At 41.1% G+C, this 15,194-nt stretch overlaps 1 protein-coding gene across 2 annotated transcripts; it reads left to right on the top strand.

Annotated features, from left to right (window-relative positions):
- The first annotated feature begins 4,033 nt into the window (after positions 1-4,033).
- socs6a (suppressor of cytokine signaling 6a) lies at positions 4,034-10,260 on the top strand. 2 transcript variants are annotated; one of them, XM_028965649.1, is made up of 2 exons: positions 4,034-4,156; positions 5,958-10,260. In XM_028965649.1, the coding sequence occupies exon 2, from the start codon at positions 6,005-6,007 to the stop codon at positions 7,520-7,522; it is 1,518 nt and encodes a 505-aa protein (XP_028821482.1). In that variant the 5' UTR covers positions 4,034-4,156; positions 5,958-6,004; the 3' UTR covers positions 7,523-10,260. The 2 variants fall into 2 exon arrangements, with proteins under 2 accessions (XP_028821482.1, XP_028821475.1); XM_028965642.1 differs by having other exon boundaries at positions 4,056-4,414.
- Positions 10,261-15,194: the final 4,934 nt, after the last annotated feature.

Raw genomic sequence — 15,194 nt, 5'->3', positions numbered from 1 at the left:
ACTCGCGCCGCCCCGCCGTCCAATGAAACGGCGTCTTTTAATCACGTGGCACAAACCTGTCTGACGCCGGATCGTCCCATGGAGGCACGTAAGTGGCGTTCAAATGGCTTTTCGAACGCAGCGTTCTGAACTGAGGCGGGCCTGCTTGAAATTCCACACAAGCCGTTTTTTTTTATTATTATTATTTTATTTTATTTTTGGAGACATTATCTTGTCATCGCCTTAATGCTTCGTCAAACACCGGTGTTCTGACACACCAGAGCAGATCAGCGCGCACGTCGCATTGTTTGGCACTTGCCCAACAGCTCCGATGTGAGAGAATTAAAACGATAAGATATTTTAATCAGGGAGCGATAATTAAAAATATGCAAATCCGCGAGATCTGCCACTGAACTGACGTGCATTGTATAATAGTGAAGAATAAACCTGCATAAGTACAGTAACGTTTTGGACAAATCTTGTCTGATTTCACAGAATTTTTTACAGGATTACTAAAACAAATCTTTTATGTCGTTTTGAATTATGCAACATGATGACACATACGAAGAGCATAAGAACGTGTGTAGGTGGGCATTCTTCATGTTTAAAAATAATAACATTAATAATAATAGATTTGAGATTTTAGTGGCCACTGTAGTGAGTTATTTGCTCGTCACCTTGAACAGTGGGAAATGACTTCCCCTGAAATGGATGAGGATGCACGCAGCTTCTGCTGTGAGTCATCTGTGCCCTCATGCCGAGATGCATTGCTGAAATCACTTTATTTGCCTCACATGCCACTGGGCTGCAGTCTGCAGCCCTCCAACTAAAACACAACCGGTTGGAATGGCCCCGCGGCAGACCTCGACCTGCAGACCTCGGTAGTTATTTTCGTGGTCATTTCCACACATCTGTCAGTCTCAGATATGTACACGTGTGACATGTAAGCGCAGGCAGCCCAATCCCTATAGCTTCTCTTGCAAAGATCCGTACTATTGCACTCAGATTATGGACCCTGTGCATCGTGTGAGCACCATACGAACCTAAATAATTAGCTACGTTGCGCAGGTCAGGCATCATTAATACTGACAGCTATGGAGCTTCCAACTACCAAAAGATCAGCCAGCATGATAAAAATGTAGCATGTTTCATCAACAGCATGCCTGCCTTTGTGTAATTATGCATTTTGCCAAAATCTCCAGTAGGGCGTGTCTCTCTTCTGTAGACTCAGATACTGAAAAGTGGTTCAATACAAACCACACAAACATGTTCTTAGGTTTCTTTTACACTTTAAGCAAACAAAAGCAAATGCACTCTTAAATGCAATTTAATTAAAGCATGCAGGTCAGCCACAAGTTTATTACTTATGAATTATTACTTAGTGACTTAGTTCGAATCCCGATTCGCCAAGGTGCCACTGAGCAAAGCTCCGTCCCCACACACTTCTCCCCGGGCGCCTGTCATGGCTGCCCACTGCTCAGGGTGATGGGTTAAATGCAGGGGACAAATTTCACTGTGTGCACTGTGTGCTGTGCTGCTGTGTATCACAATGACAATCACTTCACTTTACTAAAACTTTACGTTTAGCAGATAAATGCGACCTACAAAGCCTGCAAGCCCCACCCCTGATGTCTTTATGCGAGTTTATGCAAACACCAGTTCCTATTATAGTAAATCTGACTAAACCCTTTATTCAAACTGTTTACCTCCAGTGTTTTGTGCTCATAATCATTTTAATGAACAGACAAATGAAAGATTGTTGTGCCAAGAGTTTTCACCTACAATTATTTAATTAGTCAAGAGCTCTCTTACAAAACTAATAATAGAAGATAAGTAAATCACTTAGTAAATCATAATAAATCACTTTTCCTCGGCAGCTTCTTATACTCCTCTGCAGCTACTTATGCTCAAGTAAAATTTTACCTTGTACACAACTGTATGCAAGCATGACTTTCACACAAACAGTGAAGACTCTTCACCAAACATGATTACAAGCTATCCAAATCGTGCCGAAGCGGACTCATTACAATCTGTTTTGGTTGTAATTAATGTACGCCCTTGTCAACCCCCTCAAAGCTTCTCCTTGAGGAGACAGAACACAGATCTGATTTACTCTGGGTCTCTCTTAGAACATCAATAGGGCTACAAACACACTTGCTTGGTGCAAATAAGGTGGGCGAGAGGTAAAGAAGTAGAAATGATCAAATCGATAAATGGCCCAGGATGGGAGAACACCAGAATTCATTTCTCTGTAATCCCAGAGACAAATACCTAAGTGGTCCCACTGGTACCATCACTGTTTGACATGCCTGCTATACATGTCTTCCACTCCACTGCAAGTGTTGAGGATATTAGGGTGGGCACCCAGGAAGCTCTGACAACCCCCTCTTGGCGAAACAGTCAAACCGAAGGAGTAAATCAATTTGAAGGATGCTGCAGCCATATTGAGCAAATAATTTCTGGCTGATGCATCTTACAAATAGAAGATACACGTACATATTTTTAAAAATACGTAACAGATAAATTGTGTTAAGGGCACACAAAATTGCAGAATAATATGTACTTAAATATCACCTGAGCTTTGTCTGTACTCGTCATTAATAAGTTTAATATGCTTTCATATGACAATAATGTAACAAAATGACAAAAAATTCTATTTCTGTTAGCTCACATTTACTATGTTATGTTAGAATTGTCATAAAAATCACTCAGCGCTCACTCAAGATTATTGCTTAATTATAATTGAGCAATCATAATATCTTTTCTTTTTTGAGTTGTTTCCCCTTAACATTGTTGAAAATCAGTCGAACTTGCGTCTTTTGAACCCGCTCTCCGTAATGCGGCTCCGCCTCTGCCGGGCTGTTATGTGAAGCAGCTTGATGAGCCTTAATCAGCATCTGCAATTAGTAGCTCTGCATAGGGCCTGTCTTCTTGTTGCAGCCCAGAGCGGGTTTGCCGCAGCGTGCTACGAGCCTGACAGTTTAACTGCGTGGAATAAACAGTAACTCACAGTGTATGGTCCAAATTAGCCCGGCAGCAGTAAGCACAATTACCCACTTAAAAACAATACTGACACTAATTAGGCCACCTATTAACCGATTTAAAGTTCATGTTTCGCTTGCATGTTAAATGCAAATAGTTTGAAAAGGCAAGAGGCAGACGTGAAACGGATTGTCATTGTGTTGCGCTGCAGCGCAGCACGCGGTGACACAACGAAACGTGTCCTCCGCTTTTAACCACCACCCTTGGTGAGCAGCGGGCAGCCATGACAGGCGCCCCGGGGAGCAGTGTGTGGGGACGGCGGTTCGGTATTCAAACCGTGGACCTTCTGATTACGGGGCCCCGTCCTTAACCGCTAGGCCGGCCACCGCCCCCATGAGTAGATCTGAGCAGATATCCATGGGAAAGGCAGTACCCTCATTTCTGAGTTCACGGATTGGGTGCTAGGGAGATATTTGCCCCGAAAAAAATGCAGTTTTCTTTGTCAGGAGCCTGTCGTCGCCACACAGAGCGGAGACAAGTGAAACACCAAAGTCTCACTTTGAATTTGTACTGTCCAAAAATACCACAAAGCTGCAAGGCATTGTTTTCCACCCCTCTTGTCATAAAGGCCATTAATATTTGATTCTTTCTCAATTTACGTTCCCAAGTCTGACAGTCCCCTGAATATTGATGAGAAGGTGGCATTGTACACGGTCCAAATTTCGAACTGTTAACAACGTCCTTGCAAGTGTTTATTTTCATGGAAAAGTAAAAAAAAAAAAAAGTGCTCAGCTAAGATTCTTTTTTTTTTTGTGCAAGTAAACAACATGCAGAAGCTGGAATATCTCACCTCTATTTCACGAAACCTTGGGAACGAGTTACATATTACAGGCTTTATAAATAACACATCCGACGCCAAAACCTGCTTCAGGGCCAGCAGACTTATTAGCCTTTATACATTATTTGTGGGTTTCACGAGCAGGTAGGATTTTGATGTTTCCCCCAGCATTAAAACCACACTGCAAAACCAGACGCAAGCTGCCACCACCCTCGTATTTTCCCAAAGTCAGATCAGGAGAGGAACTTCTGACTGATGTCCTGGCTCAGTTACCTCTCCCATCATGCAACAGGCAACAAAGAAGAGGAAGGGGACAACAGAAAAGTAACAAAAAGAGGAACAAACCGACAGACCAGTGTAAGAAAAAAAGAGGATAGACAAAGAAAAAGAATATCAAGCGCATTCGTGTGGCACAACCTTTGCGCACGCCAGGAGATACAGAATGTTGACGATGCTAGCCTGCTAATGTTAATTCATTGGGGGAGCCCTAACTGGCTAACGCGATGCTAATGTTAGCTAGATTCCAGTTTAAAACGCGGAGGTTTAAGTTTGAGGGGATCGGAAATGATCTGTTAGTCCAGAATCGGAGCAGCACACGGGGGGATCCAATCACGAGTGAGTAGCTCCAGGACATCGTAATAATAAACCCACTTAGTTTGCTAAGCTAACCGATAGCGTTCGCTAGTGCTTGCGTCGAATGTGTGACGGTTGTTAGCCTGTCGCGAGGATTAACGCATTCTTTTATTAAAGAAAAAAAAAAAAGCAAGCGTCCAGGTCGCATATATTTGTCTGCAGTTTCCTGTAATATATCTTGAAACATGGCGACAGCAAACGTTTGTAAACTAGCCTGCTTGTCTCGACCACTGCGCTAGTCTACACTAAACTACTAACATGGCAGATAACGTGGTTATGCGTACGGAGTTTGTAAGCCAGGTTTACCTACTTTAATTGCTTGATTGTTTTCTTTTATTATGACGACAATTCGTGTGTTGGTTCCTGTTTGGACATGGAATCTCGTGACTGGTTTTAGTTCCATATGGTCCATCATGGGCTCTGCCAGAGAGCCTTGGTTTTATTGCCAAACTACAGATTTGACTGTAAATTCCATCCTGGTAATTGACTTGAATAGCATTAAGTGACAAAAAGGAGAGTTAAGAATGGAATGTGAATAAAAGAATTTATGATTCACACAGGGTTCCTGCTGACTTGTCAGTCTGTTGTACCCATCAGGCCTGTGTCATCAGCGTTAACTGGAAACACAAACCAGCTATAGCACAAGCAGAAAATATTCCAGTTCTAAATGTCCTTTTACCATGTAGACTAGTTTTGAGCTTCTCAAATCACCTTTTGTATTAAATATGCTTATTATATGCATTCTATTGTTAAATATGATTGAATCATATTTACATATGTGTAAACAAAGCCCTGTCTTAGTATTCAAATAGTATATAATCAGAAGATTCTGTCCAATATAGATGTATCATGGATCACACAAAACAAGTGATATTACACTACTATTTTTATGTATCAAATTTCTATTGACTCAGCACTTTTCCATTGATTGAGCATTCTTAATCTACCTGTTTTAATTTTGCGCTCATATCCACGCACACAGGGAGTTAGTGTATATTTTGGAACTAGGAGTGTATATTGGATACATGGATCGCGATACGATTAAATCATAGTATATTGTGATAGTGAATGTATTGCGGTATTCTACTCTACACTGAAAATGTTAAAACACGAAAGAAAATGCTCGACAGTACCACCCGTTGGACTAAATTTGTAGAAAAAAATGTTGATATTTGATGTCGCTGTAATGATACAATCACTGCGTAAAATATCGCAATATATTGCTTTATCGGTATTTTCTAACTCCCCTATTTGGCACCATACAGTAAGAAAAGCAGGAATCACAAACTTACACCGAAGTACTCCCTGTGCTGATATTAGCCTGATCGTTAATAGCATTGTTGGAAAGTGAAGCGTCTGCTGATACCCAGCCACAGAAAAACATTTCTTTGTGGCACTTTCTTGGGCTAAAACAAAATAGCCAATAAGTCAGTGAGAGTAGAGGTATTCCTATTTGACAGCCTTGACTGGTGTTTGTATAGTTACGTGGTTATTAATCACTGATCATAATCTTTGCTCTCTTCAGATGATTCCTGAACTATTCCACGCTTTCATCGAGAGGGAACGATCAGAATGAAGAAAATCAGTTTCAAGCTCAAAAAACAATTTAGCCTTAACAAGGATAAGGGGGACGGAGATTTTGTTATGCTCCAGCAGCCATCTTTGACTGGCAGCTTCTCCAAAGAAGACCCGTTCTTCGGAGTCTGTTACAACAATGACATCAACAGATGTGATCTTACCAGTGAAGAGAAGGGATTGAAGAACCGGTCCAAGAGTGAAAGTCTTATGGGCACGTTGAAGAGAAGGCTTTCAGCGAAACAGCGAACCAAAGGAAAAGGAAGCTCGGACTCAGTGGGTTCCGGAGATGATGACAACTACTCTTCTTCATCAGTTCCCATAGGCTTTAATGAAGTTAAAGCCCAGCGTCCCTTAAGATCCTCTTCCCTGCGTATCCATCATTACAGCCCTTCCCCATGGCCCCTCCGGCCCGTCAACTCAGAGGAAGCGCGCATCAAGATGGAGGTGAAGGTGAAAGCTATGGTCCACTCCCCCAGCCCGAGTCCTTCTCTTAACGGCATACGGAAGGAATTCTCCAGTATCCAGGTGGAAGGTCAGTTCCCCAACCAGAATGGATCGCTGAAAGGTCTGTCGCCGCAGAACAGAGGCCTGCATGTGAAACTTGACGAAAACGTGCCTGTAGTCATAGGTCTCACGCCTCAGGACTACATCCAGTACACAATGCCTTTAGATGAGGGAATGTATCCGGACGGTTCTTCCCCCATGGAGGTGCTTGAGGTGGAGGGCGACTCTCCACATGCGGACCGAGGGCAGGAGGAGCCAGACCTAGATGTGCCTCCAGACCTTTTCATGGAGCAGTCAGCGCATGGACTCCTCATTCCAAACCCAAGAGACATTTCATCACTCCCTCCTACGCTGTTTCCTGAGATCCCCAGGACTTTTTCAGGGTTTAGTAGTACAGATCCACACGTTGCCGAAAGGGTACGACACCACCTGAACTTTGACCCCAGTTCAGCTCCTGGTGTCAGCAGGGTCTATGATTCAGTCCAAAGCAGTGGGTCCATGGTTGTCACCAGCCTTACAGCAGAGCTAAAGAAACTTGCTAAGCAGGGTTGGTACTGGGGTCCCATAACGCGTTATGAAGCTGAGGAGAAGCTCGTCAACCTTCCGAACTGTTCTTTCTTGGTCCGCGACAGTTCAGACGATCGATACCTGCTCAGCCTGAGCTTCCGCTCGCAGGGCAAGACTCTTCACACACGAATCGAACACTCGAACGGCAGGTTCAGTTTCTACGAGCAGCCCGAGGTCGAGGGCCACACGTCCATCGTCGACCTCATCGAGCACTCTATGAAGGACTCTGAGAACGGAGCGTTCTGTTACTCGAGGTCCCGGGCACCAGGGTCCATCACCTACCCAGTCAGGTTGACCAATCCCGTCTCCCGGTTCATGCAGGTGCGCTCGCTGCAGTACCTGTGCCGCTTTGTCATTCGGCAGTACACGCGCATCGATCTTATTCAGAAACTGCCTTTACCAAACAAAATGAAAGATTATCTGCAAGAGAAGCACTACTGAATTTCCAGACACAGGGCTCAGTAGCAAGTTGCACTTTGGGTTTCCAAATGAAACAAGGTTTACACAGATGCTCAGTGGCTTTCATGGGACAAAACGTTCATTTAGTTATACCTTTCCTCAATTTGTTTTTGCCCAGATATAATAAAATTCTGGGGGTACTATGCCTGGCACATATTGGCATTGGCTTATAACCACATGTACTGCCATAATGTACTGATACTACAGTGATTTTGCGTAACCGTTGCATTTATTTTTAGCACGTTCTATTGGGACTTGAAATACGTTAGTTTCTATTTTGGTACATTTTATAGGACAAATATACAGCATAAAAGTGTTTATATTTTTCAATGAAGGTACGTCTATGATGATTTTTTTTTTTTTCGCCTGGAGCTGCTGGATTGCATTGATCTTTGTCTTACTGATAATTACATTTTTTTTTTTGGTCACACCATACAGTGATTAACACATTAGCAATGATCACGTTTAATCATGAGGGGCTTTCTAGGATCGTTTCTGTTGTTTATGGGAGAACATACTAGAATCATTTTAAATTTGTGATTTGGTTCCCTTTGAAATGAAAATGTTAACATCAGCGGGGACAGGACCCAAATAAAAACACCTGCGGTCAAGTTCACAGGGCCGTAAACAGTGGCCTGCGCTAAATAGATAATGGTCAAAATTCTTATGTGCCCCGGGATAAGCGCCTTTTAAACATACTGCCGAAAGGGGCAGTTTGAAGGTACATGAAATTTGATCTACATGCATTTAGTCAACAAGGAGCATAATTAGTATGTAAATATAGCTTATATTAACAGTAATAAACTCCTAGGTAGTTTAGTCTCATTTACAGTACATGAGTTACATAGATTCAAAACAGATTGCAATGATTAAATCTAATGTGCTGCATAAATATTCAGAACAAATAAGGACACAGAACATGCTGCTATATGTGTTTTATTTTCTTTGAAGTTGAGGGGAAAAGTATGTGAAAGATGATCTGATGCACAATAACTTTTATATATTTTATGTGAGAGTTGGCCCAAGATCACCCTAATGAAACTTTTTTTTTTTTTAATGAAGTGTTTTATTTGAAGTGTTTAAAAATGCACAATTCTTCATGCAAATCAATTTGGCCACTACATTGCTACCTAAAAAAGGCCTTCTTTAAACATAGTTGGACAAAAGGGAACTCTTTTTGAGGGTGTCAACATATGACCTTTGTAGGCTATTGTCTTTTAAATATGCAGACTTGAAGTATATTTCATTGCAAGTGAATATGTCTGCTAATGGTCTTGGTTGAGAATTTTGTTTAGGCTGCTGTCTATTTGGTGCATTTGAAATGGCACTAGCAGTAGAATCGGTTGCTCTGTGCCATTGGGCTTTGAAGACCCACTCAATCAGTGTTTTACTTGGTTTATCTCTTCAGGATGTGCTTTCATCAAACAATTGTTCATGGAAAGCTCATGGTAGGTTTTTTTTTTTTTTTTTGGAGTAAAAGCTTTGGAGGAATGGCCCTAGAAATGAGTTCAAATTACTTAGATTGAAGGCTGTGCTGATAATGGAATTGAAATGGACTAGCTTCCCTAATGCCTGCATGCCAGAGAGACTCATTTCCAGGTTGTTCCTGACTGTGTTGCGTTGTGCATACGGTAAAAAGCAAGAGGTGTTCGCATGAGTTTCGGGACTTATATAATCCCCAAAAATACTGCAGGAACCCATAATGCTCACAAGCAGGGATTTAGATTTCAAAAATTCTATTTTATCTCTAAAGATAAAGAAAGAAGCAAAGAAAAAAGCTAGAGTATTGACATGGTTTAGTCTGCCAGGATGTACATAAGAACAAGTCAAACTTTACTTCAGGTTCAGAAATGTGTTTTATTTTTATTTTTTTTTTATTATTTCCCCTCTCTTTCTCTCTATGTAATTGTGATTCTAGTGGCACGAAGGGCTAAATTCAGTCAATTGGCTTGTGTCTGCCAGTTGTATTAGAACTGATTTGGCTTAAATGATGGTAAGATTTGCATATCAGAGACAGCTAATGAATGCTTATCCTCTTGGTGTTTAGGCCTTGTGCAGTTTTAGGGCATGCACAATTCTAGGAACTTGGGTCTTTTAAAGTGCTTCAGTAAGTTTAGGAAGGATGTGTGATGATGAATAATATACATTTTTTTTCTATGTGCAAATGAATGTGTGAAGACAAGACACAGTTGTCAATGCAGCAAAGACATGGAAAAGAATGTCGAAGTTTTAGCAGAAAATGGTGAACATTGTAGATGAAATGTCAATATATGTAGTAAAATAACTGGGATACAGCGTTTTCTATTTTATTTGTTATTTTCTGTAGGCTGCTGCTTGTTCTAATTGCTAAACAATATTTATGTGAAAACTGTTAAGCACTTAACAAGCTCCGCCTAAGTATAATTTTTCTTATGCCTTTAAATTTAATTTTGTACTGCGAATGTGAATGTTTACAAGAAATATTTAGGACTTCCTTTTTGTTTTGACTTCCTTTATGAATATTGGTACAGATTTATTACCCTTTTATTTTCTGATGTGTTTGTACACATATTGTGCTGCTTTCTTATGCTGATTGCCTTGTTATGGTGAAATAGAGTGCCATAATTTAGCTATATATGAACTCAAAAGCATCATTGTGGGAGAGGGAAGATGTCCAACATTTATCCAGTCAACTGATTCACTTAATAAATCCAAACCTGTTTCCCAAAGTATGGAGCGCCCCCCCTACTTTCTGTTTTTGTTTGAATTTTTGAATAATTTGTTGCACATTTTTGGATACACATTTTGTATTTGCTGAAATAAATTATGAATAAATTCTATATGAAAACCTACTGTGCACTTTTGTGCTTAGTGTGCAGGTAGTCCATGATGGAAAATAGTTTGTGATAGTATAGGTTGAGTTTTGCTGCATGGAATAAGGCGAGGGGGGGAAAAATATTCAATGCCCAGAGTTTGGTGTCAAGCGTGTTAGCAAATGGTCTGCATTAAAATGAGGTTATGAGTCTTGTAAACAGCCTTCTGACAGCAGATCTCTGGCTTCTGAGGTGGAGATACACGAATGTTTATTCTTCCACTGGACGGCACATGATTTATTCATAGCGCAGGATGGTGGTCGCATGTCATATTGAGATGCCTCCTAGTTGTTTTTTTTTTCCCCTTTTCTCTCCTTTCTATAAAATCGAGCAGAACCTTTCCAGTGGAGTGGAACTTAAGACGCTTCTGTTATCCTCCTATTAAATAGGCTTTGCTGACACTTCTCAGCGGCATACCCACAAGATTCGCATGGGGTAGTTATTACTCTTCCGCACTGCAGTGTGCATGACCACCAGGAGGCCGTTTACGCGTGTTCACACACAGCAGACAAATATTCCGGCCGCTGACCAGAAGGAAAAGGACATGAAGAGGTTTTCAGAAAACCGCAATTCCTTATCTTATACAGCGTGACTTGTGAACTGGTCACTAAACTAGCCACCAAAGTCATCTTACTGTTATACTCACTGAAACAGTTCTTCCCAGTTCTGAGACAACAGTCCCACTGCAAAAAAAATGCTACAATTCCACATTAACATACCAATAAAAGTTTCTTTAGCTGCTGGGCAGCTGCGATGATGTTCTGTGTGTATTGATTGCATTTATTAGTCATCTTTTTATTGAATTTGTCTGCATTTTACTCACAGAGCACTTCAGGCTCATGAAAGCACCACTAGTATTGTGTTATTGTTGCAAGTGTTATTGTCTCATGTATTACAATATTCAGTGCTTAGTTTATTGGTGTATGGCAGCCAAGTGGCAGGAGGTGTAAAATAGTAGCATAAAACACACTCTAGTACACTGTAATTAAATATTTGTCTAAGTTGGGGCGCTCAAGGAACCCCCTGTAAAGCATAACAGCACACAGAAGCACAAAAGTAGTCAGGAACCACCTTATCCATGGCCATGTGTGAAGCAGCCACCGACCCCTACAGACCCAATTCTAACCACCGAGTGTAGGAAACGTAAAGGTAGGAGCAGGCTAGATGGCACCACTTTTGGCGTGTACCTCATGCAGAAGTGTTTCAGCACAAAGTACAAAAAAAACCAACTGCATTTCAAAAGCCTGAAGGAAAAGAAAATGCTCCATTTGAAAAACACTGACTGTGACAAAGTCAAATACTTTAATTAGATACTATAGACTTTTGATATCCTTTGGATTGGATGCCTTGTTTAGATGATTTATGGTCTTTCTGTGCATCTGGCGCTCTGCATGAAGTTCAATTTGTCACCAGCAAACAAGGATGATGAAGACAACCCAAATTGGCCAGTGTCGGTGTGTGTGTTTATATATAAAGGGAGCGCTTTAAATCGACATGCCAGCAACACATTGGTTTGTCTGTTGCGTGATGATAAAGCTCAGGGAACCTGCTGGCAACAGATGTCTCTCTGTCTCTCTTTTTTTTTTTTTTTTACAGTGTAAATGGTTCGGCACTATTAATGCCTGTGATCTCATTCCAGCGCCCCGCTCACCACTGAGACTGCACGTTGCTATGGGTCCTTTGCTTGCTTTCACTGAACCTTAATTAGACAAATTAGAATGGAACGCCTTCCTGCTCATGAAATCAGTTTCATCAGGAGCTCCTTTGTCAGCAGAATTAAAAACATTTCATTGCACCTAAATTAAAGTGATATGTGATGTTATATAATTTTTCATTTTTAAATCAATTTCTTAAAGACATGAATATTAATATGTATTAATGACCACTATTATTCATATTTTAGTTAACAAGAATATGTCTGCTTAATTGTACCTTTAGTAATGATCATATGTCATTCATATTGTATGCAGTCTTCCCAGTCAGACAAGTACTTACAAGACCTTAGAACTGCAATATGATAGCTGTCAACAGATTCAACAATATCAAATCTGATCAAATTAATTAAGTACATCTTTCGATGTGAACAGAAATAGAATGAAAGCAGTGGTGTTACATGGTAATCAAACATTTTCAAATGAAAACTATTTTGTATTCAAACTAAAGTTCCCATGTGGTGTCGTGGTAGAAATATTATTATATGGGTCTGTTATACAACCTGAGCCCAGATGATCTGACATTACATGAAGGGGGGAAAAACATTTAGGCAATGCATCTGAACCACAGAATAGAATAGGACAATACTATTGTGTGAGATCTGAAAAAGAAGAGAATGTAGGTCATGCAAGTGTGAAAACACACTGAACAGAAAATAGATGACCAAAGATAGGGGATTGATGTGAAAAAAGTAAAGGATTTTTGTGAGAGGGAACACAGCGCAAAAATGTGCAGTCTGTCTATTAGGGGGCAGTGGTGGCCTAGCGGTTAAGGAAGCGGCCCCGTAATCAGAAGGTTACCGGTTCAAATCCCGATCCGCCAAGGTGCCACTGAGGTGCCACTGAGCAAAGCGCCGTCCCCACACACTGCTCCCCGGGCACCTGTCATGGCTGCCCACTGCTCACTCAGGGTGATGGGTTAAATGCAGAGGACAAATTTCACTGTGTGCACTGTGTGCTGTGCTGCTGTGTATCACATGTGACAATCACTTTCACTTTATTATTCAACATTGTATTTGCATAATGTACAATGCACTGAACACACACTCTAAAAATTATGAGTTGCTATAAGTTGCATTGATTCTGAACAAATTTAATTAACTTCCTTGATATCTTGACAAAGCCTAGTGCCTTTTTGTTAAATAAAGAATTGAGTTCTTTATTTGAAAAAGAAAAATACACTGAACAAAACTATAAATGCAACACTTTTGTTTTTGCTCCCATTTTCATGAGCTGACCGGCAAGATCTGAAACATTTCCCACATGCACAAAAGACCAATTACTCTCAAATTTTGTTTACAAATCTGTCTCAGAAAACCAGTCAGTATCTGGTGTGGCCACCAATCGCCTCACGCAGTCCAACACATCTCCATCGCATAGAGTTGATCAGGTTGTTGGATGCTGGAAGGTTGGTCCGCTCCTCTTCAATAGCATCCAAAGATGCTCAAAGGGTGACATGTCCAGTGAGTGTGCTGGCCATGCAAGAACCGGGACGTTTTCAGCTTCCAGGAATTGTGTAGACATCCTTGCAATACGGGGCCGTGCATTATCATGCTGCAACATGAGGTGATGGATCGTGGATGAATGGCACAACAATGGGCCTCAGGATCTCGTCACGGTATCTCTGTGCCATCAATAAAATGCACCGGTGTCAGTTGTCCATAAGATATTTGGATTTACTGCCAAATTCTCTGAAACGTCTTTGGAGACGACTCATGGTAGAGAAATCAATATTCATTTCATGAGCAACAGTTCTGGTAGACCCTCCTGCATGCCACACTGAAACAAGTAAACACTGCCTAAACTTCTAAAAAAGTAATTAAAGTAATCTGTTACACCTAATATTTTAACATTGTCATAATCTTAATGCTAAAATATTAGGTGTGAAAGGTTAATGAATTTAATGACAGTTTAACTAATGTTAACTTAATGTACTTTTTTCAGAGCAACTGCACGCTCCCTCAAACGTTGCGACATCTGAGGCAACTGCGCATTTCTGAGTGGCCTTTTATTGTGAGCAGTCTAAGGCAGACATGTGCAATATTCGTGCTGTTTAATCTGCACCTTGATATGCCATACCTGTGATGTGGGATGGATTATCTGACAAAGAAATGCTCACTAACACAGATTTAGATGGATTTCATATCATTGGATCTTTTGTGTATGTAGTTCAGCAAAAACCACGTTTTTTGTTCGGTGTGTATTAAGCAACATAAAAGAGTGTTATATTAACATTCTCTGTACTATTATTAATAACAGGGCACCTCACTATCTCGCTCAACTCAACTGTCCCCTAAGCTGTTTAATGGTTTGTTTTATCATTGACACCCCAGGTACAAATATCTGTTATGCAATTATGCAGCAATAGACAACATGACATCAATTCACCTTAATTGATTTCTAATGATATTACCCCATCTGCAAATACACTGCTCATAAACACAAAAGGTAACACAAAAACAAGACATCGTAGACCTGAATGAATTAAATACTTTGATCGTTACATAGTTGAATGTGCTGGCAACAAAACCACACAAAAATTATCAATGGAAATCAAATTTATCAAACCATGGAGGTCTGGATTTAGAGTCACACTCAGAATTAAAGTGTAAAAACACATTACAGGCTGGCCAACTTTGATGTAATGTCCTTAAAACAAGCTCGGTAGAGTGTGTGGCCTCCACGTGCCTTTATGACCTCCCTACAACATCTGGGCATGTTCCTGATGAGGTGGCACAGGGTTTTTGAGGGATCTCCACCCAGACCTGGACGAAAGCATCCATCAACTCCTGGACAGTCTGTGGTTTGTGGATGGAGTGACACATGATGTCCCAGATGTGCTCAGTTGGATTCAGGTCTGGGGAACAGGCCATAGCATCAATGCCTTCATCTTGCAGGAATGTCTTGCCGGACACTCCAGCCACATGAGGTCTAGCATTGTCTTGCATTAGGAGGAACCCAGGGCCAACCGCACCAGCATATGGTCTCACCAGGGATCTGAGGATCTCATCTTGGTACCTAATGGAAAAGCAGCCTACCTCTGGCAAGCACACGGAGGGCTATGGGGTCCCCCAAAGAAATGTCACATCA

The sequence above is a fragment of the Denticeps clupeoides genome, chromosome 2 (genome assembly GCF_900700375.1).
Source record: "Denticeps clupeoides chromosome 2, fDenClu1.1, whole genome shotgun sequence".
Taxonomy (NCBI): Eukaryota; Metazoa; Chordata; class Actinopteri; order Clupeiformes; family Denticipitidae; genus Denticeps; species Denticeps clupeoides.
Note: the sequence above shows the minus strand (reverse complement) of the source record. Positions and strands in the feature narration are given on the sequence as shown.